Source organism: Podarcis melisellensis, assembly GCF_964234715.1.
Source record: "Podarcis melisellensis genome assembly, chromosome: 8".
In the NCBI taxonomy this organism is placed as follows: Eukaryota; Metazoa; Chordata; class Lepidosauria; order Squamata; family Lacertidae; genus Podarcis; species Podarcis melisellensis.
Window position 1 is genome coordinate 87,464,873 of NC_138540.1, and position 27,423 is coordinate 87,492,295.

The 27,423-nt window shown below is 50.9% G+C and overlaps 1 protein-coding gene across 4 annotated transcripts in view; it reads left to right on the forward strand.

Annotated features, from left to right (window-relative positions):
- The first annotated feature begins 16,542 nt into the window (after positions 1-16,542).
- The window catches only part of KLC3 (kinesin light chain 3), a 29,999-nt gene continuing 19,118 nt past the window's right edge, over positions 16,543-27,423 (forward strand). Inside the window, exons 1-3 of one of the 4 annotated variants that reach the window (XM_081922168.1) lie at positions 16,543-16,673; positions 22,622-23,002; positions 25,598-25,825. In XM_081922168.1, coding sequence (XP_081778294.1) covers positions 22,703-23,002; positions 25,598-25,825 — 528 coding nt within the window. In that variant the 5' untranslated portion in view covers positions 16,543-16,673; positions 22,622-22,702. Of the gene's footprint in view, positions 16,674-16,761; positions 17,115-20,919; positions 21,054-22,621; positions 23,003-25,597; positions 25,826-27,423 lie in introns of those variants that run through there. The other 3 variants (XM_081922169.1, XM_081922166.1, XM_081922167.1) reach the window with 3 other exon arrangements.

Sequence of the window (27,423 nt, forward strand, 5' to 3'; positions counted from 1 at the left end):
CCTCTTGGCCAACCTTGGTGATCCAGCGGCCAGCTCCCAGCAGCCTTTGCGACCCAAGCAGATGGAGACCGGGAAGAGAACACCAGCCCTGGGACCCGTTCTTTGGCTCTGGTTTGCTTGGAGAGGTGGGAAAGGGAGTCCCTGAGCACACACAGAGCAAAACAAACGCCCTACATGGGAACGTGGGGAGGCACTTTCCAGGCCTCTGCGGCCCCGGGAAGGAAGTGCCTCCGTGCACATGAAGAATTTGGGCCTGAGCTCTGCACTGGTTGGGGGGTTGGACTGGATGACCTTTGGGTACCCTTCCAAGTTCAGTGATTCTTTCCCTCCAGAAAGAGCATATCTGGCCTCGAGCCTTTTTGCTGAGCGGGTGGGGTGTGGAAATGGATGCTTTAGCAGGCCGGAATATGGATCAGGACCAAGAGAAAGGTGAAACCGTTTGGCTGAAGCGTGTAACAGGACCTCGCGCTCCTTTTTAAGAAGACGCGCAAACCGCTGATTAGCATCTTCATCGCTGCAGCAGCCCACAAGCCCTGCAGTGGGGCTCCCTTCCTTCTGGGTTCACATGCATCACAGAGAGAGCAAAATTGGCAAGATCCATTGTATTCTCCCCTGTATTTGGGTTTTTAAAAGTAATGCAGCATCGGGGGAGAGAGAGACACGGGAATGCAGAATCCTAGGGACTTGGGCACTCGGCATATGCTCAGAGGCACCCTCCGCCAAACATACCCTCTTTGCATTTTTCAGGATTTGATTCTTTTGGGGAAATCCGCATTTGGCGCTTCTCTCTCTTCCCCCCACCTCTAGGCCTGACGTATGACTTGGTTGGAACAAGCTGTCCCGGGGACATCGGATCAGTTTCGGTTCCTCGTATGCAATAGCTGAGGCGGCAGAAATCTAGACCTCGAGCTGCGTCTCCTTGCGGGGCAGGGGGCGAGCGATTAGCATGTCAAATCAGACATTTTGGAAACTGAGGCCCAGGTGAATTGGGGAGGGGGAGTTGGACACACATATCTGCAGTGTCAGGGCAAAACAACAACAACAACAACCTCTACACAGTCTCTCTGGCAGAAAAATAAAAACCCCAAATCCAGATTCCAGGCCACCGTTCATTTCCCCAATTAGCCCTTTCGCTAATGGGAAGGGGGGGCACACAGGATACCTGGTGTTAGAGGGTGGGGAATTGTCTCTCTACATATTTTGCAAGGAGAGTGAAGGACTGGGTGCCTTGTGGGGCTGCTATTTGCCTCCACACCCCAATAAATCAGCTCACTCATGGGAATTCAATCCTGGCGGACGGTTTCTGGGCAGCGTATTTTTAGAGACCTCTCCAGCTGCAAGTCCCGTCTCCAGTTTCACGCCAAAGAGAGGCAGGTTTTGGAAAGGAGGGTGCAGAAAGCTTCCCCCCTGTCCCGGGCTCCCCAGAGAAGCAGCCAGCATTCTCAGGTTGGGGGTGCAAATCCTGACACACAGAAAGCGTAGGGCTGGAGCTTTTAAAGATTTAGAATGTTTTCTAAGGTCTTATGGTTTTTAAGTGGAGGTCGGATGGCTCCCTGGCAGGGATCCTTTCGTTGCGATTCCCACGGTCCACGGGGTGAGACTAGATGATCCCTTGGGAACCCTCCCAGCCCTACAATACTATGGAAACCGGAGGAGGGGAGAGTTGTGGTCTGAAACACACCCTGCTTTTCTGGGGTTAGGGCATGGGGCGGAACACCTTTGCACTGGACCGTTTGGCCATTGCCTGTGAGCACCTCCCTGCTTGGGTGCAAGTGCATTCCTGTGCTGCAGGCGGGTTGGTCTGGATGACCTTTGGGGGACCCTTCGAATTCTGAACTCTGCAATTCAGGTCTCTTGCAGGGAGCCACCGCCTGCCTTGACCCACATCTGCGACAAGCCAACACCGGCAGCCGTTTTGGGGAGGCTTCCGTTGCGTTTCAGCACCGAGGCTTCCAGAGGAGAAGTGCGCTCCATGTGCAGACCAGGGGCGGGGTGTGGAGGCGCCACTTGCCGTTTTCCTCCTCGGGAACCAAAGAAGGCAAGCTGCTTGCTGCAGAAGGTGGCGCCGGCTCCTGCAAGGTTTCAGAATCGCCTGCCAGTAGCAGCTGTCTCTGGCCCAGCATTCATTTATCAGCTGACCCACACATGCACACTCACACACTGACACATACACCCCACGGCCTCCCTCCTGTGGCATTCCAAGGCTCGCAGGTTCACTGGGGCTCCCCGCCTCGCCTGCCGCACCTGTCGCAGGGCTCTTCCTTGCACCTGTGGGGAGAGATTATGGGATGCAGAGCGCATTAATGGGTCGCAGCATGAGGCCATACCATCGGACAAAAAAATCGGGCAGGGGTTGTGGGTGGCATGCCCTGCCCCACACACTTTCCTTGCACACACACCCAGAAAAATTCCCTCCCAAGGAGGCTGGTATCTTGCTGGTGCATTCCTCAGAAGCCCAGCCCAGCCCCTTCAGAACATAAGAAGAGCCTGCAGGATCAGGCCCAAGGGAGCTCTTTCACAATGTGTCAGGACCAGGACCTGGCTCTTCTTACGTAATTAAAGTGCAAAAGAAGTGCTGTTGGATCAGGCCAAAGGCTCCCACCCAGTCCTCCAGAATCCTGTTCTCACAGAGGCCAAATACCCCTAAGAACCTGAGAATCTGGATAGACTGTCTCTGGAGCTGGAGGTTCCATTTGTTGTTGTTGTTTAGTCGTTTAGTCATGTCCGCCTCTTCGTGACCCCCTGGACCAGAGCACGCCAGGCCCTCCTGTCTTCCACTGCCTCCCGCAGTTTGGTCAAACTCATGCTGGTAGCTTCGAGAACACTGTCCCACCATCTCGTCCTCTGTCGTCCCCTTCTCCTTGTGCCCTCCATCTTTCCCAGCATCAGGGTCTTTTCCAGGGAGTCTTCTCTTCTCATGAGGTGGCCAAAGTCTTGGAGCCTCAGCTTCAGGATCTGTCCTTCCAGTGAGCACTCAGGGCTGATTTCCTTAAGAATGGAGAGGTTTGATCTTCTTGCAGTCCATGGGACTCTCAAGAGTCTCCTCCAGCACCAGAATTCAAAAGCATCCATTCTTCGGCGATCAGCCTTCTTGATGCTCCAGCTCTCACTTCCATACATCACTACTGGGAAAACCATAGCTTTCACTATACGGACCTTTGTTGGCAAGGTGATCTCTGCTTTTTAAGATGCTGTCTAGGTTTGCCATCGCCTTTCTCCCAAGGAGCAGGCGTCTTTTAATTTCGTGACTGCTTTCACCATCTGAAATTATTTCACCATCTGAAATTGTTGGAAATTATATTATAGTAAGTCCTGTAATGTAACATGACAACGTTTACCGATGTAATAGAAGAATGTTAACAAATAAATAAAATGCAAATTCAAAAAATCACGGAGTTGGAAGGGACCCTGGGACCCTGAGGATAATCTAGTCCGACTCCCTGAAATGCAAGAATAGGCAGCTGTCCCACAGGGGGATCGAACCTGCGACCTTGCGACAAGACCCAAGGTAACAGCCAGCGAGCCTCACAGCCAAGTGGGGTTCTGCGCAAGCAACTTGCATCTTGCTCATCAATCCATGTGCCAGCAATAAGGGAGCTTGGATGTGACCCATATTTTGGGGGAGAGGGGGAGGAGAAAAAGTGCAGCTCATTAGCTCAGGCCACCCCCAGGGGCCAGCCGGTGATTAACACACTTTCTGTGGCTTAATCACAGTTTGGTCCCTGTGGGGGGAACCTGTCTGCCAGAACTGCTCCTGCCCCATATTCTGGCTCGGGAGACCCAGCTGGCAGCAGTTTTCTGAAAAGCACGAGGGGGGGCTGCCAGGAGCCCTCCAATGAGAAAACCCAGCCCCTGATAACTGGGGGGGGGATGGGGACGACTGACTCTGGTTCCTTAGTGGTGTGCTTTCTGCACATGCACAGAGGCACACAACCCTTACCCAGATTGTCCGGAGCTTTGGGCTGGGTTGTCACCAATACAGTGGTACCTCTGGTTGCGAACGGGATCCATTCCGGAAGACGAAAAGAGCGCAACCCGCAGCGGCACGTCCGTGCATGTGCAAGTTGTGATTCGGCGCTTCTGCGCATGATGTCATTCTGCGCATGATGTCATTCTGCGCATGATGTCATTCTGCGCATGTGCAAGCGGCAAAGCCCAGAAGTAACCCTTTCCGGTACTTCGCCGGGGGGGCGTAACCTGAAAGAACGGAACATGAAGCGGACGTAACATGAGGTATGACTGAATGCTGATGACACTCAGCTCTATCTGCTGATGGATGGCCACACCGACTCGGCCCCGGACACACTGACCAGATGCTTGGAGGCTGTGGCTGGATGGTTTCGTGGGAGCCGATTGAAACTAAATCCTTCAAAGACAGAGGTCCTCTGGCTAGGTTGGGATGGCATAGGGATGACGGACCAACTCCTTTCTCTTGCGGGGGCCCAATTAGTGCCAGTGCCTTCCGTTATGAGTTTGGGTGTAATCCTTGATGCCTCCCTTTCCAGGATGGCTGTGCTTACACATCACTTGGGAAGACAGGCGAACAAATATCAGTCTACTGGATGAAGCAAAGATCACCAGTGTTGAAGCAATGATTCTTCAACATCAACTTCTTTGGACTGGTCATGTTGTGCGGATGCCTGATGATCGTCTTCCAAAGCAACAACTCTACAGTGGTACCTCGGGTTAAGTACTTAATTCGTTTCGGAGGTCTGCTCTTAACCTGAAACTGTTCTGAACCTGAAGCACCACTTTAGCTAATGGGGCCTCCTGCTGCTGCCGCACCGCTGGAGCACGATTTCTGTTCTCATCCTGGGGCAAAGTTCTTAACCTTAGGTACTATTTCTGAGTTAGCGGAGTCTGTAACCTGAAGTTTATGTAACCTGAAGCGTATGTAACCCGAGGTACCACTGCACTCTGAACTTAAAATGCTGGTGGTCAACAAAAGAGGTTTAAAGACTCTCTCAAGGCAAATCTGAAAAAATGTAGTATAAACACTGACAACTGAAAAACACTGGCCTGTGAGCGCTCCAGTTGGAGAACAGCCTTTACCAAAGGTGTCATGGGCTTGGAAGACACTCGAACTCAGGACACAAGGGAGAAACATGCCAAGAGGAAGGTACCCTTGGCAAACCCTCACCGAGATCAACTCCATCCCAGAAACCCATGTCCCCACTGTGGAAGGACATGTGGATCCAGAACTGGCCTCCACACTTACAGACTCATTGTTAAAACCATGTTTATGGAAGACAATCTTACTCAGCTACGAGGGATTGCAGAAGAATAAGAAGCATGAGAAGAGTTGCTCTACTGAAGGCAGCTGTCTTCAAACCAGCCCTGACAGTTCATGAAGCTACTGGGAAAACAGCAGACGATTCTGTCCTGCGGAGGCAGGTCCAGATCTTTGTCGGGGAACTGCAAGGACTTGCATATGGGATCAAGCGGCCCAGGCTGGTTCCTCCAGCAACCGCTTGCAAACATTCACCACCCAGTTGGCGTTGCTGCCAGGGGTTTCTCAGGGCCTTTGAGGAACGGGCTGGAGGAGTCTTGGCAGGCGAGCAAAATGGTGAGATGCTGTCCTCTGGTGGCCGGTTGCAAACGCCACTCTTTCAGACTGCAAAAGAAGGGAATCCTAACTGCAGTGTGAAGTGGGCTTTCCAGGCAAAGATAAGAGCAGAAAAACACCCACCTGTTCATCGATTAAGCAGGGATTCCTTAAAACACATCACATTTTTCCTGCTTTGTTGCTCATTGATATTTAACTGAAGCTTTCATTGACTGCGTTCCATGAAAAACTTAACTGCGTCACCTTTTTTAAAGTAAAAACAAAGTGGGGTTTTTTAAAAAAAATTAATCATTTTTCAATACAAACAGCAACCACAAAAGACACAAAAACCCCAATAACACTACAAAAACCCCAATAACACTAATGACACAATTTAACAATTCAGATTTGAGTACTGATATACCTCTAACTACACCTTTTAAACAATATTTCCCCGCCTCTCTCTCCTCCCCCTACTTCCCACCATTGTCCGCCTTATTGCTTAAGTATTCCTTCCAGATTTCTTCATATTTATCCATTCTTAATTTGCGCCGATATGCTATTCTTTCGTATGTAGCTAGTCTGTCCATATTGTCAATCCATCTGCTCAATGGAATCTTTTTGCGGCTCTTCCAATTCATCAAAACAATTCATTTTTGCTTCTAATATGGCACGGTTCATCCATTTTTTTTGGCCCCTTGTAATCTCCCATGTTTCCGGTATATAATTTAGAATTAAATTCAAATCACCTAAATAACAATTTCTTTTTATTACTCTTGCTGTATAAACAAAGTTAACCTCTTTCATCCGAGTTTGGTGGGGTGTTATTGAATGCATAAAGAGATTATATTTGTCTCTTCCACAAGTCTCTCAAGAAATTTGGGATAAGTTACATCTAATTGGCTGAATATTTTCTAATGTAACATGGAGCCTTTTATTCTGCGTTCTCCTTGTGCCTCTGAGGGTTTCAGCCCTAGGCTTACATATATCTTGCGAGTCAGGTGTGCTATCACTCTCTCAATTTTTACGACGGCTCTCTCAACTTGTACCTGCCTGTTAAAAAGGTAAAGGGACCCCTGACCATTAGGTCCAGTCGTGGCCGACTCTGGGGTTGCAGCGCTCATCTCGCTTTCTTGGCCAAGGGAGCCGGCGTACAGCTTCCGGGTCATGTGGCCAGCATGACTAAGCTGCTTCTGGCGAACCAGAGCAGCGCCCAGAAATGCCGTTTACCTTCCCGCCGGAGCGGTACCTATTTATCTACTTGCACTTGACATGCTTTCGAACTGCTAGGTTGGCAGGAGTTGGGACAGAGCAATGGGAGCTCACCCCATCGTGGGGATTTGAACCGCCAACCTTCTGATTGGCAAGTCCTGGGCTCTGTGGTTTAACCCACAGAGCCACCCGCGTCCCTTACCTGCCTGTTATCTCATCGCAAATATCCGGATAACCTGCTTCATCATTTCTTCCGGCAAATTCAGCACCCCACACCAGGCTTGGTTTGGATCGGTTTGCTTTTTTTATGTGTTGGTCTCACGAAGTTCTGTTTTGTTATTTGGGTCAGGAAAAACAGGCAGGCCGTTTGGAGGCACCAACGTGGAGCCGAATCAAGGGGCAGAAATTCAGGAAAGGGTTCTTTCTTATTGTACCAACACCGTTTGTAGAACATAACAGTTCTGGTCCAATAAAACAGATCAGCTTTCCAGTTCCCGTCGGCCGGGAACAAGGCAAAAAGTGCAGCGCAGGCTCTGGTTTCTGCCAAGGGGGTGCCTGGCTTGGCCTCCCCCCCACCCCCATGCACTCAGCCAGCCTTTTACTGCCTGCCCCTCCTGCCTCCCTCATCGATCCGAGACGGCTTCTGCCCGCTCAGCATCCGCACTGGGCGTCCATCATATTTATTTCCCCTCTGCGCTCCCTCTCCACTCCACCTTCCACTGGAGAGCAAGGCTGGGAGCTTGTCTGGCCTCGTTCCAGCACAGCTCTTTATGGGCTGAGCAAAGAGATGGAAGCACTTTCCATGCAATATTCAGCTGGGATGTCTGCAGGCGAGGCAAAAAGGCTGCCAAGCCGCCCTTCGCCTCCTGCACAACTGCAGGTAATCTCTTCCCTGCAGCAGAGTCTGCATCAGGGATCGGGGGGGTGTTCAGGTCTTGGGGGGCAAATGTGGCCCTTTGCACCCCACAATCTGGCCCACAGGACTCTCTCCAGGCCATACTGCACCCTTCCCTCGCCGGCCTGGATTTGCAGTGCCCTTGAGGGCTTTTTTTAGGGGTGCGGGGGTTAAACCACAGAGCCTAGGACTTGTCGATCAGAAGGTCAGCGGTTCGAATCCCCTTGATGGGGTGAGCTCCCATAGCTCGGTCCCTGCTCCTGCCAACCTAGCAGTTCGAAAGCACATCAAAGTGCAAGTAGATAAATAGGTACCACTCCGGCGGGAAGGTAAATGGCGTTTCCGTGCACTGCTCTGGTTCGCCAGAAGCAGCTTAGTCCTGCTGGCCACATGACCCGGAAGCTGTACGCCAGCTCCCTTGGCCAATAAAGCGAAATGAGCGCCGCAACCTCAGAGTCGGTCACGACTGGACCTAATGGTCAGGGTTCCCTTTACCTTTACCTGATGGCTTTTGCTTGCCTGCAGAGCATCCTGCAACTCACCTCACGCTGCTTCTTTGTGTGGATCTAGGGCAGGAGGGGTTGTGTGAGTGTGAAGAACCTGGTTTATTGCACAGGTTAAAAAATAATAATCCCATTCATCACCCACATCTGTCTGTGGTCCTCAGAAGATGGTCTACATCAGAACATGAGGAGAGTCAGTGTGATGGCCTGGGACTTGGGTTCGGAACCAGAGGAGACTCAGTCTGCACCAGATCCTTTGCCCCAGGCATCATCTGAACCAAGTCAGGGGCCTGATCCTGAAGAGTCTGCACAGGTTCCCCTGCAACAAGCCCCAGCTGGGCCGAGTCAGGGGCCTGAGCCTGCCCTGGTTCCAGATGTGGGGATGACCTCGTTGCCATCAGCTGGGCCATCCCTTACAGCTGCTCCACTACCGGTTGGGTCAGGGGAGGCTGAGGCGGCCCCTGGGTCTAGTAACCCACCTACGTCTCCCGAGCTGCAGAGACTCAGGTCTGAGAGAAGGAGAGACCTGAGTACTCGCAGGAGGAGTGCTCACCTTCGGGTGAAACAGGGAGGTGAGTCACCGGGGGATCAGGACCGGCCGCTACCCCCGACAAAGATAAAAGGCTGTCGGACCCCGCCCCAGGTTGCAGGAGCAACATTGCTGTATGCCAGATCCCGCCTGAGATCCTGTACCTGTCCTTGCCTGGTTTCCTGCCTCGTGTCCTTGCCTGCGGGAAATCCCCAAGCAAACAGGATTTGAACATGTTATGGAAAAAATTTCGGGGTGAGAGGCTGCTCAACAGCCCAGCTCGTTGGGGTGCAAGTCTCCCATGGGTCCATGAAATTAGCAAAAGAAGGAAGTTCCAGCCAAGTAATTTGAAGTAAAACAGCAGTCGGTTGACCATGATCTTTATTGTTGTGTGACAGGTTCCCACATGGAGTAAGAACCCCAAACACAGGGAGACATCCTCTTTCAAAACTTCCCTCTTTCCCCCAAAATACACTTGGAGCAGCATCATTAATACATCATGACTACGTCACTAGCATGTCACAAATGGGGAGGGGTACACAAGGATTACACAAGTTCAACATTAGGTCACTTGATCAGACACCTTTCCCAACACCTTTTAAGTGTTGTCATTTAGTTATGTCCGCCTCTTCATGACCCCCTGGACCAGAGCACGCCAGGCACTTCTGTCTTCCACTGCCTCCCACAGTTTGGTCAAACTCATGCTGGTAGCTTCGAGAACACTGTCCCACCATCTCGTCCTCTGCTGTCCCCTTCTCCTTGTGCCCTCCATCTTTCCCAACATCAGGGTCTTTTCCAGGGAGTCTTCTCTTCTCATGAGGTGGCCAAAGTCTTGGAGCCTCAGCTTCAGGATCTGTCCTTCCAGTGAGCACTCAGGGCTGATTTCCTTCAGAATGGAGAGGTTTGATCTTCTTACAGTCCATGGGACTCTCAAGAGTCTCCTCCAGCACCAGAATTCAAAAGCATCCATTCTTCGGCGATCAGCCTTCTTTATGGTCCAGCTCTCACTTCCATACATCACTACTGGGAAAGCCATAGCTTTAAAAACACGGACCTCTTAAGTACCCATCACCGAAAGAATAATAAAACTCTTGACATCTCCTTGCCCTCAGGACTGGTCTGGAGATGGGCTTTCAGAACACCTGACTTGCTCAACTGCCTCTGCGGATGTCTAGTGTTGCCCCCTTGGTCACTCCCTGGGTGGGGGGCCATGCATGTGCTCTCACGCTAGGGGAATTATGGCAGGATGCCCTGTTCCTGCTGCCTGCTTCTTGGTCCATGGAGGGAGGTGGAGCCCAAATTCACCTTTCTTTAAGGGTTAAAATGGTGTTGGAATGAGGAGAGTCGGTTGAAGTATGGATTTTCTACAAATTTATAAAGCTAGGAACTGTATCTTCCCTGAACTGTCAAGCCGAAAGGATACATTTAGGTATAATATCTCTAACACTGTAACAACTTTTAAGATATGCCCCCCACCCCTGTCATTTCTGTAACAAGCACAGGAGAACTCCCCCCTCCTATTATTTTTCGGAACATGTTGGCAGAGCAGAGCTAGTAGCTTCTTCTCCATTAATCCTCTCTTAAAGGCATCTAGGTTGGTGGCTGTAATAAACGAAAATCTGCCCTTATTCCCTTATGGGGGACACAAGAGCCCTTACAGAGTCCTTTGCAGGTTCTCCATCAGTCGGAGAAAAGAACAGAGGCCAAGCAGAGAATATTGAGAAGCAAAGCAGCTAGTAAGCCTGGTCTTTATTGAACTGTTGCAACAGGGTGCTCCCCTCACACGCAGGAAAGGAGGAGGACCCAGAACAAAGGTGTGCCCACCCTTATATAGACATTTTAAATTCCCTGCCCTGGAGCTCAAGACCACCCCCAGAAACATCATACAAACATCACAGAAGGGATGTAGCTCAAGACCACCACCCCAGATACATCACAGAAGAGGCGGTCTACAGCAGAAATCTGAATGCGTTGTTTTTCTCCTGTTTGGCAGGTTACCTGTTAATGCTCACTTGATTGGATACCCTGGGGAGCCTGGCCAGTCTTTTGTAATGATAAATACTTAGTTCCTGAGCCAGGTCACAGGCTCACCCTATTCAAACACAGACAGACATACCCTTAAGACAGGATTTGTGAAGGAAAAGACAATGGGGAGGCTTTGACTTTGCAGAGAAAACATTTGGTCAGTTTGGGAGTCAAAATGGTTTCAGGGCTGTTTTCCTGTGCTGCTTCAGACATGTGGTTTATACTGTATATTTATGTAGGTGTTTGCTTGGTACATTTATGAACATTTATTTTATATACAAGACCTTAATTTTTTTTATTTCACGGCCATCACTGCCTACTGCAGGAGGGAGTTCCGCAGTTCAATTCTGCTCTGAGTGGAAACTAGGGCTAATACACCCAGGAACCTCACCAAAATGCTGGAGAGGGTGCACCTCCACAGGCACATACCTCCACATGTGGTGGGAGTGCCCCAAAATCCAACAATTCTTGACAACAGCCATACGAGAAATATATAAAATAACTAAGCAAGTATGAGAAATCACCTCAGAATTGGTCCTAGTAAACATCTTCCAAGACAACAATGCCCATTTACACCACAAAGAACTCATAACCCACTTACTTTCAGCAGCCAGAAACACAATAAACCAGACACTGGAGAGACCTGCCAGGAGTAAGCAGGGACCAATGGTACCAAATAGTATGGGAAACAGCCCTAGTAGAAAAATTAACCAATAAACTGAAACTGACACGGGGAGAAATAGAAGACGCCTTCACCCCGGTATGGCTCCCCTTTATCACACACACAGCCCAAAAAGACAATGACAAGAATCCACTAACGGCATACAAATCATTATGGCTAACCTGATCCAAAACACCCACCCACCCCACTCACACATGAAAACAAAGACCACCACAGCCAACCACAAATGAACAACCACACCCTGGGCCAACCCCAACCTCTCTCACCATCAAAGGAACCAGTGGCGTAGCGTGGGGGGTGCAGGGGGGGCCGGCCGCACCGGGCGCAACATCTGGGGGTTAGGGTTAGGGGGCGCAAATCCACGGGTTAGGGGGCGCAAATTACTTGCCTTGCCCCGGGTGCTGACAACCCACGCTACGCCACTGAAAGGAACACAAGCGAACAGCAAAGAACCTGCACAAGCAACGCTGACACCAAACCCTACATATAGTAAGCATAATAGAAACATCGCCACTCGACCCCAACCCCACCCATCTTTCCCCCACCCCTTCTTCCAAATGTCTCAAGAAATGAAACTGATCTGTAAAAAATGTTACTTGGAGAAGAAATAAGAGAGAGAGAGACATTGCACATACTTTGGTAAACTAAGAAAATCTTTAATAAAAATACATTTTAAAAAATGAAATTCTGCTCTGAGTGAAGAAGCATCTGAAAGTCCAGACTGCAAAGCAGGAGGGAGATATACAGCCCCTAAGGTGCCCCCAGGCCCCTCGCCAGCTGCCCCTTCTGCCAGGGACTCCACCCAGCAGAGCCTCTTCAGATCTCCCGCTGAGTCTGCCCTTCTCTTGCCCTGCCAGCGCTGTGATGTCAGCCGCCCGCCTTCGCTTCTGGCCTCCAGGGGCAGGGAGTGGCTCCCCAGCCTGGCACTGGGGCAGCCTTTGTTCCTCCCCAGTGACGTCAGCAGTGCCAACAAGGACTGCGGTTGTGGAGGGGAGAGACTGAGCAGAAGGGGCCCAGAAGGCAGAGGGCGGCAGCACGTCGTAGGTCAAACTCAACACCAGTCACAGAAATGGGCTTTAATTCTTCTTCTCCCCCAGGGATTCCCACAATGCCTTGCTCAGTCAGTGGGGCAGAAGGGGGGGGAGCAGTGCCAGATTTAAGTGTACAGTGGACACTTGGGTTGCGAACGTGATCCGTGTGGGAGGCACGTTCGCAACCCGCAGTGCCGAGTCTTCACACGTGCGGGTTGCAATTCAGCGCTTCTGTGCATGCGCAAAGTGCAATTTAGTGCTTCTGCGCATGCGCCAAAATAACCCGTTCCTGTACTTCCGGGTTCGGTGCGGTGCACAACCTGAAAACGCGCAAGCTGAAGAGTCTGTAACCCGATGTATGATTGTATAGGCTAAGTAGGCCAGAAGGCCAGGGCCTCTAAATCGGGGGGGGGGCAGCCCCCCCAGCGGGGAGTCCCCTCTCCCAAAATTGCAAACCCAAGACTTCATGCGAGGGCAGGGCAACTCGGGCCCAGCAACTATGAGACTCAGGGCCAGTCAGTGGGGCCCAATTTGAAACTCTGGGGCCCAACAAATTTTTTTGTGGGGTCTCAGTTCACAGCCCAAACCTGCAGGATCTTAGAGATATAAATAAAATCCATCTAGATTGTCCCCTTTCGGAGCAGCCTGCAGGGCCCAATTTGGCCCCGTTGCTCCAATTGCCTTAAGGCCAGCCCTGATGAGACTGTGCAGGGGTTGTACTGACAAACCCGGCCCCATCAAGGTCCCTGGTGCCACTACAGTGGTACCTCAGATTAAGAACTTAATTCGTTCCAGAGGTCTGTCCGTAACCTGAAACTGTTCTTAACCTGAAGCACCACTTTAGCTAATGGGGCCTCCCGCTGCCGCCACGCCGCCAAAGCACGATTTCTGTTCTCATCCTGAAGCAAGTTCTTAATATTTCTGGGTTAGCGGAGTCTGTAACCTGAAGCGTATGTAACCCGAGGTACCACTGTACTAAGCACCATGCAGAAATGGCAGGCCTGTTCTCTGATGCTAGCTGCATAGTATGTTGTTGTTTAGTCATGTCCGACTCTTCGTGACACCCTGGACCAGAGCACGCCAGGCCCTCCCGTCTTCCACTGCCTCCCGCGGTTTGGTCAGACTCATGTTTGTGGCTTCGAGAACACTGTCCCACCATCTTGTCCTCTGTCGTCCCCTTCTCCTTGCGCCCTCCATCTTTCCCAACATCAGGGTCTTTTCCAGGGAGTCTTCTCTTCTCATGAGGTGGCCAAACTCTTGGAGCCTCGGCTTCAGGATCTGTCCTTCCGGTGAGCACTCAGGGCTGAGTTCCTTCAGAATGGAGAGGTTTGATCTTCTTGCAGTCCATGGGACTCTCAAGAGTTTCCTCCAGCACCAGAATTCAGAAGCATCCATTCTTCGGCGATCAGCCTTCTTGATGGTCCAGCTCTCACTTCCATACATCACTACTGGGAAAACCATGGCTTTAACGATACGGACCTTTGTTGGCAAGGTGATGTCTCTGCTTTTTAAGATGCTGTCTAGGTTTGTCATTGCTTTTCTCCCAAGAAGCTGCATAGTATATATGTGTGCTTATTTATTTCTGCCTCGGCTCAGAAAGGATATTGCAGAGTTAAATATGTTCCAAAAAAGGCAGCTAAAACGATCCAGGGAATGGAGCCATTCCCCTAGGAGGAAAACGTACGGTGTTTGGTCCTTTTTAGTTTAGAGAAAATCTGAGAGGTGACATGACAGAAGTTTATAAAATGATGCTGAACATGGAGAGAGTGGAAAGAGAACAGCTCCCCCCCCCCATACTAGAACTGCAGACAGATTCAGGAATCATAGAATTATAGGATTTGTAGAGTCAGAAGGGACCCCTAAAGTCATCAAGACCAACCCCTTGCAATGCAGGAATCTCAGCTAAAGCATCCATGACGGAAGGCCGATAAAAGAAAGGACTTCTTCACATAGTAGAACTATGGAACTCTCTGCCACCAGAGGCAATGGCGGCCACCAACTTGGCTTCCAAAGAGAGTCATCATCATCATTTTAAATTTGTATACTGTCTTTATATCTTACAATACTCAAGGCGGTTTACAAGCTGAAGAAACAAAAAATGTGCATCTTATAACCATCTAATGCAATACAAAAATGTGATAATAAAACATAACTTTAAGCAACCAACATTGAAAGAAAGAAACATTCAACAATCAATAGAATAGCATAAAATAACAATATCAGCATATAAAAGTTAAACAGAGATTCACTCTTCACAGTTACAATAAATAATTTCTAAACTGCAATAAATAACACAACGACAAGCCACAGTACATCAAAGAACACAATACAAATTGAGAAGCGGAGACTAGAGGGGGGAGGAAGGCAGGGGGAAGGAGGCCTTGCCTGATGAAGTCTCCCCCCTCAGCCAAATTCATGGAGGAGAGGCCTGCACTGCAGGGGTTGGACTAGATGACCTCTGGGAGTGCCCCTTCCAACACAGAAATTATATAATTCTGTGATGGCTACTGGCTACATCGTCTCGGGGATTTGAACCGCCGACCTTCTGATCGGCAAGCCCTGGGCTCTGTGGTTTAACCCACAGCGCCACCCGCGTCCGGCAGTAGCACCTTAGAGACTGAATTAAGATTTTTGCCTAAGATAGGGTAAAATGGATTTCTGACAGGTGAGGTGACTGAGAAACTTGTTCCCAGGTTTACCCCTCTGACCTGCCATCCTGGTGATGTTGGGACCCTCAACAATTTCTCTCTCTGGGCTGCCACCTTTTGCTCTGGGGAAGAAGTCAAACACACCCACACACACCGAGGCAGCGTTGTACAGTGGTTAGCATCTGTGATCTGGGAGAGAGACCAGGGTGTAAACCCCCCACTTGGCCACGAAGCTCACTGGGTTGACTTTGGGGACCAGTCACTCTCTCTCTGCCTGACCTACCCTGCAGGGTTGTTGTGAGAATTAAATGACGACAGGGGAAACTCATGTCTGCCAACTCGAGCTCCTTCCTTGGCTGCCGAGACCACATAACACCGGTCTTGAAAGACCTACATTGGCTCCCAGTATGTTTCCGAGCACAATTCAAAGTGTTGGTGCTGACCTTTAAAGCCCTAAACGGCCTCAAAGGCCCAGTAGACCTGAAGGAGCATCTCCACCCACATCGTTCTGCTGGACACTGAGGTCCAGCGCCGAGGGCCTTCTAGCAGTTCCCTCCCTGCAAGAAGCGAAGCTACAGGGAACCAGGCAGAGGGCCTTCTCGGTAGTGGCACCCAGCCTGTGGAACACCCTCCCATCAGATGTCAAAGAGATAAACAACTACCTGACATTCAGAAGACATCTTAAGGCAGCCCTGTTTAGGGAAGTTTTTAATATTTAATGCTGTGTTGTTTTTAACAATCGATTGGGAGCCACCCAGAGTGGCTGGGGAAACTCAGCCAGATGGGCGGGGTATAAATAAATTATTATTATTATTAATTATTATTATTATTATTATTATTATTATTAAAGTGGAATATACAGGCAATAAATAAATAACAAACCAAGTCTCTGGAAATCTGATTGCCACCTTAGCATAGTGAATCCAGCCCCAGGAAAGAAGCCTCCTTAAGTCAAGGCTGGGAAGATATTTTTCCTTAATTATTGCACTGGGAGCCCATTGCCCTGGTTTGATGAGCAATGGGAAGATGCGCGTGTATTTTGTGTATTTTTGGTCTTTGTTGGAAATCGCCCAGAGTGGCTGGGGGCTGGGGAAACCCAGCCAGATGGGCGGGGTACAAATAATAAATTTATTATTATTATTATTATTATTATTATTATTATTATTATTATTATTATTATTATTATTAAAACAAAAGGAGTCGTTTGCACGGGCTTAGTTCTGCCTGCAACTCATCTTGGCCTCTGCTCCTTCCTTGGACACCTGCTCGGCATCCAGAACGCCCCTGGCTTCGCTCCTCCCGGGACCTGCCGCCACCGGTGGCGCATCTCCCTACGACTCCCAGCGGCTCGCCAGATGTGCTGCACTACAACTCCCATCGGCCCCGGGACCTCGCCATCTCCGACCCACCCACCCACCCCCCGCCAGCTGGGCGCCAGCTACTGCCCAGGACCGGCTGGCCCCGTCCGCCTGCTGCGCAGCCCAGCGATGCCCTGCCTGTCTGCCGCGCCCCGGGCGCGCCAAAGAAGGAGAAGCAGCAGAGGCGCGCGGGGGCCGGATGGGGGAGCCGCGGGGGCCGGCGCTGCGCGAGGCGGAGCAGGCAGGTGAGCCGGCCCAGCGGGGCGGGGAGGAGCCGCCGGGGAGGCAGGGCGGCCGGGAGGGGCGAGGCCGAAGCTGCTCCGGAGGGCAGGTGCGCGGATCGGGGCGCGCAGCTGGCGACGCGCCTCCCTCGCCATCCTCGGCTCTTCTCGCAAGCGGCGCCTCGCCATCCTGCAACTCTCCTTTCTTGCAATCTCCGGCTCCTCCCACCAGAGCATGACCCGGGGTGCTCTTTTCTCGAGTGGGGCGCAGATCTAAGCTCGCCCCCCCAAAAAAACCCCAGCTTGCATTGGAGAGAGATCCAGGGATCTAGCAGCGTCGGTTTCCAGCTGCCCCACCCGCCTTGCGCGCCAGCTGCGGGCGCTTTTCTTCCAGGAGGGGCAGAATAAAAGGGGGCTGGATCCTACCCGCCCCAAAGCGCGCCCTTCTCCCTCCTTCTGAGCCAGGTAAGGAGGAAATAAAAGACCCTCTTTCTCCACGCCGGACTTTTGTTCTGAAGCTTGCTGCTCCTCCCACTGTTGACGGTTTGTGGGTTTTAAAAAAAAATATCATTTTTTTCTTGTTGTTTACGATGAAGTACCCGAGGCGCTGCGAGGAGATTTCATGAAAAGTAGGCTGGGAAGCGCCTCCTGATCTGGCAAGACTTGAGCGCCTCTTGTCAGAAGTCAGCGCCCTTTCGTTCCTGGGAGCTAATTCCCAGGGAATTAGTTCCTTGGAGTTAATTCCCACCTTTAGTTCTGCCATTTTAGCTTGTTTTAAACTGTTTGTGTTTTTTGTTGTTGTTTTTTTAATGTTAGGGTTGTGGTTGTTGTAACCCAGCCCAGGGACCTTGTTGTAAAGGGTGCGTGTGTGTAAATAAATTGGAATCAATAATAAAAATAAAATGTTGATTTTGAAAGTGTGCCGAGGTGGGTCTCGAACCTCTGGCTCAGAGTCAGCAACTTCCAAGAGGTCCTCAGATGCTTCGGACTACAGTTCCCATCAGGTGCTGGCTGGAGCTGGTGGGAGTTGTAGTCTGAAATGTCGGAGTGGGGGGCGCCGGGTTGAGGAAGGCTGTTGTAAGGCTTGAGGTCATTATTCCTGCATTTCCATGCCCTCCCCGCTCCCTGGCCGGGGCAGACACATTGCTTGCAAACTGAGCCCATCCCATTGCACAAGCAATCCAGGAGGATGCTGTGTGTGTGTGTGTGTGTGTGTGTGTGTGTGTGTGTGTGTGATATTTCAAAGTGAGTTGACGAAAGCAGGTAGGAGTGGCTCACGCCGAGTCTTGGACCATGCACAGGCGAGGCTGCGCTGCACACAATCCATGTGCCAGATCCTGGCTTTCTCTTTGCGCATTGCAAGCCGGCCTGCGTGCATCCTTCTCAGGACTTGGAGCTGAGAGACCTCTGGCTCCCTGGGCGCAATGTGTGTAAAGGTAATGGGACCTCTGATCATTAGGTCCAGTCATGGCCGACTCTGGGGTTCCGGCGCTCATCTCGCTTTACTGGCCGAGGGAGCCGGTGTACAGCTTCCGGGTCATGTGGCCAGCAGGACTAAGCCGCTTCTGGCGAACCAGAGCAGTGCACGGAAACACTTTTTACCTTCCCACCGGAGCGGTACCTATTTTTCTACAGTGGTACCTCTGGTTACATACACTTCAGGTTACAGACTTTGCTAACCCAAAAATAGTACCTCAGGTTAAGAACTTTGCTTCAAGATGAGAACAGAAATTGTGCTCTGGCGGCGCTTCAGGTTAAGAACAGTTTCAGGTTAAGAACGGACCTCCGGAACAAATTAAGTACTTAACCCGAGGTACCACTGTACTGTTGAAAATGATATGTTAAAAAACTAATAAAATTACATATATAGTATATAAAAACAAACCCTGACCATTAGGTCCAGTTGTGGCCGACTCTGGGGTTGCGGCACTCATCTCGCTTTACTGGCTGAGGGAGCCGGCGTACAGCTTCCAGGTCATGTGGCCAGCATGACTAAGCCACTTCTGGCGAACCAGAGCAGCGCACGGAAACGCCTTTTACCTTCCCGCCGGAGTGGTACCTATTTATCTACTTGCACTTTGAGGTGCTTTTGAACTGCTAGGTTGGCAGGAGCAGGGACTGAGCAAAGGGAGCTCACCCCGTCGCGGGGATTCGAACCGCCAACCTTCTGATCGGGAAGTCCTAGGCTCCTAACCCACAGCGCCACCCGCTCTGCAAAACTTCATGAAATTGACGGGCCCGGATGGGCTGGCATTCGTCGTTTGTCTTATTCAGGACAGAGGGATAGGAGAGTCACTTTTTCTCCTGCCTCAGGAAAGGTCCCCTGTTGGGTTGCCTAGAAAAGCTTCTGAGTCGCCCCAGGCAAGTGTGTATTCTAAATCAGAAAGGGCCTGGCTACTTTGGGGCTTCTCAGGAAGGTGGGGTTGGTTGCTCTCCAGAAACAGGATGCTGGCCTGGAGAGGCCTTTGGTCCTACCCAAAAGGCCTCCGCTTCTCCTTTCCAGGTAGAACAACACCTAGCAAATTGTTGGGGTTGAATCAACGTCCCCCAGGTGCTGTTGGACTACAACTCCCATCATCCTTGACGATTGCCATGCTGGATGGGAATAATGGGAGTTGTAGTCTAGCAACCTCTGGGGACCCAAGGATGGAAAAGCTAGTGTAGCAGTTGGTGTAGAGTCGCGGAGCCTAGTTCCGATGGAAGGGAGAGGTGTGTCTGCAAACTGGAGCTCTCCCAAGCCTTCCAGTTAGTGTCCGGGCCCAATTTAAAGTGCCGGTGCTGACCTATGAAGCCTTACACACCTCAGGACCTCAATACCTTAAGGACCGCCTCTCCTGAGGCCCTTCATGAGAGGTTTGGAGGGCGGCAACACAAAAGCGGGGCCTTGTCAGTGGTGGCTCTCTGTCTGTGGAAGGCTCTCCCCAGAGAGGCTCGCTTGGAGCCTTTATTCCGTGTCTTCAGGCGCCAGGCGAAAGCAGTCCTCTTTACCCTGGGGGCTTGAGCCGTTAAATAATCTATGGCCTGTTACAACTGGGATAGGGGGCTATTATGACGATTATTTTGTTCCTGTGCCGCGTAAGTGATGTTCTTAATGTTCTACACATTAAGTCAGGCTTCCCCAACTGGTTGCCTTGTTTCAAAAAGGGCATTATGCGGTTAGAAAAAAGCAACCAAAATAGGGGTGACTCCCATGTGAAGAACGGTTGCAACATTTTGGACTGTTTAGTTTAGAGAAAAGACGAGTAGGGAAGCAACATGATGGCAGCTTATAAGATAAGGCACGGCATAGGGAAATTGCCTAGAGAAAGGTTATCCTCCTCCCTCACGACTCCTGGGCAGCCAGGGAAGTTGACTGAAGATTCAGGATGGAGAAAACAAAGTCCTTCTTCATGCACTGCCTAGTTAGCCTATGGAACTCCTTCCCACCGGAGGCACGGATGGCCGCCAACTTGGATGGCTTTGAAAAAGGATTTGACAATTAGTAGAGGAGGAGAGGGACGCGGGTGGTGCTGTGGGTAAAACCTCAGCGCCTAGGACTTGCCGATCGCATGGTCGGAGGTTCGAATCCCCGCGGCGGGGTGAGCTCCCGTCGTTCGGTCCCAGCTCCTGCCCACCTAGCAGTTCGAAAGCACCCCTAAGTGCAAGTAGATAAATAGGTAACGCTTCTAGCGGGAAGGTAAACGGCGTTTCCGTGTGCTGCTCTGGTGCCGGTTCGGCGGAGCAGCTTCGTCACGCTGGCCACGTGACCCGGAAGTGTCTCCGGACAGCGCTGGCTCCCGGCCTCTAGAGTGAGATGAGCGCACAACCCTAGAGTCTGTCAAGACTGGCCCGTACGGGCAGGGGTACCTTTACCTTTACCTAGAGGAGGAGAGGGCTGCTATCGATGGCTATTAGCTCTGCTCTCCACAGTTGGAGGCAGCAAAACGTCTGAAAACCAGAAGGAGAGGGCTCTGTGTTCGAATCCTGCTTGCAGGTTTCCCATAATGGGCATCTGGTTGGCTACTTTGAAAGAGGATGCTGGACCAGATGGTTCCCTCTGTGGCCTGATCCTGCAACCTCCTCTTATGTTCTGTTGTAGTCCTAAACATCTGGAAGAGCTCTACCTGGGAAAGGCTGCCCTGAGTCGATGATCCGGCGTGTTTTCTCGCCTTCTTAAGCACTCGCTTCGTGTTTTTTGCACGGAGGCAGAGAACTCTCCGCCAGCAAACACGTCCCGGCTTGTTCTGACGGGCGCGTCCGCTGGCAGGACCTGTTCTGGCGAGAGCCGAGGTGACGAAGGGAAGCTGTGGGGCGAAACCTTCACAAGTGGTGAGAAGGGAGCTGGCCAAACCGTCTCCCATGGGGGTCTGCCAAACCTTGGTCTAAGCTCAGCTTGTCTGCTGCAGTTTATCTCCTGTCTGGCTGGTGAGATCACCAACCTTTTTTCGGGTGGGGTTTTTACTTTGTATTGCTAAATCCCAAACTTAGAGCAAACTTTGCCACAAAATATTGCAGGTGTTAATTTTCCTCCCCATAACATTTCTGAATTTGGGTTCTTTTAATAAAAAGCATTGGAAAAATCTGATTCCCCACTCCCAGTTATTTCTTTAGAATTTAAAATTCCTTTAGAATTTTAGAGTTTTATTTGGTAGCGTAGATTTTTAACTGAAATCATATATTGATCATTTTTAGCTTAATTTGCTTTTTAGCATTCAATCTTATAATAACGATGAACATTTTATATTCCAATGTGCAAACTGTTTAAGGGATGATTTATGTAATATATAAATCCTGTTGAATAAAAATAAAATAAGCGATGGATTCTGGCTTAGCAGATCCAGAGCAAAAAGAGAGCTGGGCTTGGAACTGGCCCTGAAATAATGATAATTTTATTACTGGCCTTTGGCTTGGAATCAACTTGATCCCCTCCCCCTCTTTCCTTTTTCCTCCTGTGATGGAACTCCTATTTGGGGACTTCCCTGGCTTTTTTCTGGCCCACGTAGGACCAGTCCGGATAGCTGGCCTTGGTGAAGATTTGACGTTTTCATCCCCAAAAAGTTTTTGATTTGAGTTTCTACTGAAATGAGGCTGCATTTTAACGTTGTATTTTAATCTTGTTTTTAAGTTGTATTTTAATTGATTGTTTTTATACCTGGTGTTAGCCGCCCTGAGCCTGGTCTTGGTTGGGGAGGGCAGGTATAAATAAAATTTATTATGATTACAGTGGTACCTCGGGTTAAGTACTTAAATTGTTCTGGAGGTCCGTACTTAACCTGAAACTGTTCTTAACCTGAAGCACCACTTGTCTCCTGCTGCCGCCGCGCCGCTGAAGCACGATTTCTGTTCTCATCTTGAAGCAAAGTTCTTAACCTGAGGTAAGAACGCTTCAAGTTACAGACACTACAGACTCTGCTAACCCAGAAATTGTACCTCGAGTTAAGAACTTTGCTTCAGGTTGAGAACAGAAATCATGCAGCAGCAGCACAGCAACAGGTAACCCGAAGTAGCACTGTACTGTTGCTTTGATTTTGATTTTGATTCTGCATTTTGTGCTTTTATATTTTGATTTTATTCTGTGAACCACCCTGATACCTCCGGTATATACAGTGGTACCTTGGGTTAAGTACTTAATTTGTTCCGGAGGTCTGTTCTTAACCTGAAACTGTTCTTAACCTGAAGCACCACTTTAGCTAATGGGGCCTCCCGCTGCCGCAGCACAATTTCTGTTCTCATCCTGAAGCAAAGTTCTTAACCTGAAGCACTATTTCTGGGTTAGCGGAGTCTGTAACCTGAAGCGTATGTAACCTGAAGCGCCTGTAACCCGAGGTACCCCTGTGTTATGATTATTATGACTTATACCCCGCCCACTTGGCTGGGTTTCTGAGTCTGTGCAGAGTGCCGAGCAGCCCTCACTGCTGGGATCGGAGGAGAAGCTACATTCTCGAAAGCCGCAACTCGGGCCTTGACCCCAGCACCTATTTTTCTTATTCCAGAAGCTGAGCATCGCCCAAAGGGCGGAGACACCACCTTTGGGCTCCTCTTCCCCTCTCCTTCCCAGCTGACTTGACCCCGCCATGTCGGTCCTGGTGGAGATTGGCGACAACCAATCGGAGAGGATGACGGCCGACGACATCATCGTCCACACGCGGCAGGTGATGAAAGGGCTGGAGGCTCTGCGCAGCGAGAACAAGAGCATCCATCAGCGGCTGCAGGAGGCTTTGCTGAGGGACAGACAGCTGCTGGACGAGAGAGAGGAGGCCGTGGAGGCAGATGCGGAGGCCGTGGACATCCAGGCGCTGGAGCTGCTGGAGGAAAAGCACGACCTCGTCTACAAGAGTCTGGAAGGGATTGAGCTGGGAATTGCGGAGGCCCAGGTATGCTGCAGCGAAGCCATTGGCTGGGCTGCTGTGATGTCACGGAATGTCCGCCAGAGTTCCAACTTCGGAGGGTGGCGGATGCTCACAGTTTCTGGGAAGGAACCCAAATCTGGGTGCAGTTGGGAGTTGTGGGGAGAACCTGAGGGGTTTTGTGTTTTAGGAATCTGTGGGGGTGAGGCCCTCTCCCCCCACATAAGAAAGTGGGGGAAGAGGTGCCAGAGAGGCAGGCTGGGCTGGTGATGCTGGGGTTCGTGGCCACCTCACCTGCAAAAGGATACGGTAGAGTTGGGAAAGCTTCGGGAAAGGGCGACCAAAATGATCGAGGGGATGGAGTGATTGCAAAAGCTGCAGCGTTTGGGGGTTTTCAGTTTGGAGAAAAAGCGAGGAAGGGGCCGCAGGATAGTCAATTGTAAAATTGCCGTATTTTTCGCTGTATAGGACGCACCGGACCATAGGAGGGGGAGAACATGGGGAAAAAATTCTCCCCCTCTCTGCTCAGCGCCCCTTCAGCAAAGCGGCAGGAGAAACGGAGCCCCTTCCATTTCTCCTCCTGCTTGGCTGAAGTGGGGCTGCGCAGCTCTCCCTCTCTGCTGAACCCAGGAGAGTCTTGCTCTCCCGGCTTCAGCAAAAGGAACCCGAAGCCTTTGGAGCGCAGCGTGAGTTCCCGCTGCGCTCCAAAGGCTTCAGGCGGCTATCCCTGAAGCCTGGAGAGCGAGAGGGGTCAGTGCGCACCGACTCGTCTCGCGCTCCAGGCTTCAGCGAAAGCAACGCATAGCCTCCGGTGCGCGGAGGGAGCTCTCCCTCTGCGCTTTGGAGGCTTCGCGTTGCTATCGCTGAAGCCAAGGAGCCTGCATTCGCTCCATAAGACGCACACACATTCCCCCTTAATTTTTGGAGGGGGAAAAGTGCGTCCTATAGAGCGAAAAATACAGTATGCGTGGCATGAGGAATGCGGCTAGAGAAAAGTTTTTCTCTGTGTTGTAACGCGAGAGCTCGTGAACATCGGATGAAGTTGAGGTTCAGGGCTGATAAAAGCAAGGACTTAGTTTTTTACGGATTTTGCTTTCTTTAAGCCCACCTTCCCATTAAACTCAAGATGGTGTTACACCTGTTGTTCCGCTTCTGAAACTCAATGCAATATAATGCATTGAATCCCAACACTTAAGTTTATTTGGTATATATTAAATGCAACTTTTGTACATAGTTTTGAATGAGGATGGTTCAGTTTTCTGGAGCATTTCCCCTTTGGCCCAGGGGTTACGGAGATGTTGCCCCTGGGCAGAGATTTTCCTGCAAAAGCCTTCCCTGGTACCCATGGCATCCACAACCCTGCCTTTCGCCGCTACTGAAATTAGGCTTGAAAAGAGCATTATGTTGTAGCTAATAGAAAAGGTTGCCGTAATTAGTGTGTGCGGCCTACAAAAAGAGTTGGCAACTCCTGGTGCATTGTATAACAATTTATGCTTTTGATAAAAGCAAGGACTTCTTCACGCAGCTCGTAGTTAACCTACGGAACTCCCTCCCACTCATAGCTGTCAAGTGTCCCTTATTTGGAGGGACGGTCCCTTATCGCAGCGCCATGTCCCGCTGCTGTCCCTTCTTCATGGATGTCCCTTAAATTTCCCGGGTTTCAAAGGAAGCAGCTCCTCTCCCTCCCTCTCTGCCGGCCAGGGAGGAGGGAGGCTCCAACTGTGTTGCTTGGCTGCATTGCTCACCCAATAAGGAGTCTAAGAACGACTGGGGGGGTGGAGCTTGCATGCCTTGTGCCGATCAAATCGGCCGTGTTGCCTGGGGACTCGCCTTTGCTCAGCGCTTCCCAGCGGAGAGGTGACGGTGGTTTTCCTTGCTGCATCCCCTTTGCCGGGTTGCTGCGCTGTGGGAACCACCAGCCTTGGCCCCTGGGAGCCCCTCCCCGCCGGGACTGGTGGGAGCCTTGGGCCTTTCTGCCGCCATCCTCCTTGCGGCTGCCAAACTGAATGTCTCTGCCTGGGGCCTCCCCTCTGCGGCTGTGCCACCGAAGGACCCGGATGAGATGGGCAGCCTGGCATGCCTATGAATTGCTGAGGAGCCTTGAGAGGAAAATGAGGACAACCATAGAGAAAGCAGTTCAGAGAGAGGAGGAGGCGGAGGCATGGGCAGGTGTTCCAAGGGCTACAAGGGAAGGACCGCAAGCGCTTCTCCCATAGATTTGTAGTGGTAGACTAGCATAGATGGTCTGATCTGCGGGTTTATTTCGGGTGCTATTTCCTCCCCCCTTCCTCCCGCCCCACCTGATGGAACTGAGAGCTGCAGATGGAGCACGAGAGAAAAGATACAGAACTGCAGCAGCATCTTTGTAGTTTGGACTGATTCAGTAGCCAGGCTCTCCTGACATTTTTATGGAACCTCCAGGTTCAGAGGCAGTCTATCTGGGCTCTATGGAGCATTTGGCCACAGTAAGAAAAGGAAGGTGGGCTATTTGGCTTGATCCAGCCACCAGGCTCTTAAACCAGGCAGGCGGGGTTGCTGTGGTGGGGGCTGCAGAAGTTTAGAGTTTGCAAAGAGTCCACCTACAAACCCAGTTTCCTTCTTCCATCTCGCCCTGCCCCACAGATGATGGTAGCTCTGTCCTCTCACATCGGGTCGCTGGAGGCGGAGAAACAGAAGCTGCGAGCTCAGGTCAAGCGTCTCTGCCAGGAGAACCTCTGGCTGCGGGATGAGTTGGCGCTCACCCAACTGCGCCTTCAGCACAGCGAGGAGTCGGTGGCGCAGTTGGAGGAGGAAAAAAAGCACCTTGAATTCCTCAACCAGCTCAGGCAATATGACCCGAGGGATGACCAGGTAAGGACAGGGGGATGTGGCGAGGTACAGGGATGTCCGAAGCTGCCTTCTACTGAATCTGTAATGCGGGACAGAGCTCTCTAAGCATGCGCAAAGTGCCTTGTCCTTACTCCCAGCAAATTCGAAACCTACCCAGGATCAGAGGGCGAGTCACGGAGGCAAGAGGCCTCTCAGCAGCCGTCAGCCCCAGCACCTTTGAAAACTAACCAGATCCCCTCGCTTATTCATTCCACCAGGCCTTGTTGAGCAGGGAACCAGGCAGAGGGCCTTCTCGGTGGTGGCGCCCGCCCTGTGGAACGCCCTCCCACCAGATGTCAAAGAGATAAACAACTACCAGACTTTTAGAAGACATCCGAAGGCAGCCCTGTTTAGGGAAGCTTTTAATGTTTTATAGATTATTGTATTTTAATATTCTGTTGGAAGCCGCCCAGAGTGGCTGGGGAAACCCAGCCAGATGGGCGGGGTATAAATAATAAATTATTATTATTATTATTATTATTGGAGCAGATACTCAGACCCCACCCAAAAGGAGATGTTCGAAATGCTCGTCCTGCAAAGCTCCCCAAATCCGCATTTCCCTTGGTTTTCAGAAATGCAGTATTTTGAATATGCAGCTGCTGTATACCCGGGCCAGACCGCTTGACCCATGTAGTAGTAGTAGTAGTGGTGGTGGTGGTAAATAAATAAATTAATAATAATAATAATAATAATAATAATAATAATAATAATAATAATGTAATTTATACCCTCCCCATCTGTCTGGGTTTCCCCAGCCACGCTGGGCTGCTCCCAACAGAATTAATGATAATAATAGTTTAAAAAGATAAAACATCAGACATTAAAAACTTCCCTAAACAGGGCTGCCTTCAGTTGTCTTCCTATAGTCAGATAGTTGTTTATTTCCTTGGAATCTGAGTGGAGGGCGTTCCACAGGGCGGGCGCCACCACCAAGAAGGCCCTTTGCTTGGCTCCCTGTAACCTCACTTCTCGCAGGGAGGGAACTGCCAGAAGGCCCTCGGAGCTGGACAATGGGGGTGGTTGGAAACGTACTGGGAGCCAATGCAGATCTCTCAGGACCGGTGTTATGTGGTTCCGGCGGCCGCTCCCAGTCTCATCCTCCGTGCCTCCATGGACAGCCGTGAGTCCAAAATGACTCCCAGGCTGCGCACCTGGTCCTTCAGGGGCACAGTTACCCCATTCAGGGCCAGGGAGCCCCCCACACCTGCCCACACCTGTTGCTCAATGTTGCCCACACTGATGGTCAACAATGGCTCTGCAGAACTTCAGGAAGGAGTCTTTCCCAGACCTCCCTGGAGATGCCTTCAGGGACTGAACCCGGGACCTTCTGCGTTCAAGTCCCCAAAGCTTCCCTTGCTATCCTCTCTCTATAGCCCTAGTGCTTCATTTATGGGTCTGTCTGGGGTTTCTCTCTCCCGAAGATCCTGTGTGCTCATGCTGCAGGTTTGCAGCACAGGTTCATTTTTTGCAAGGTCGGAAACATTCCGCCCGTGTGAGTCAAAGCCTTGCTCCATAAGGCCTAGAAATATGATTCTTTTGAATGCAACGTGAGCTTGGAACTTAGCGCTAATGGGAAAATC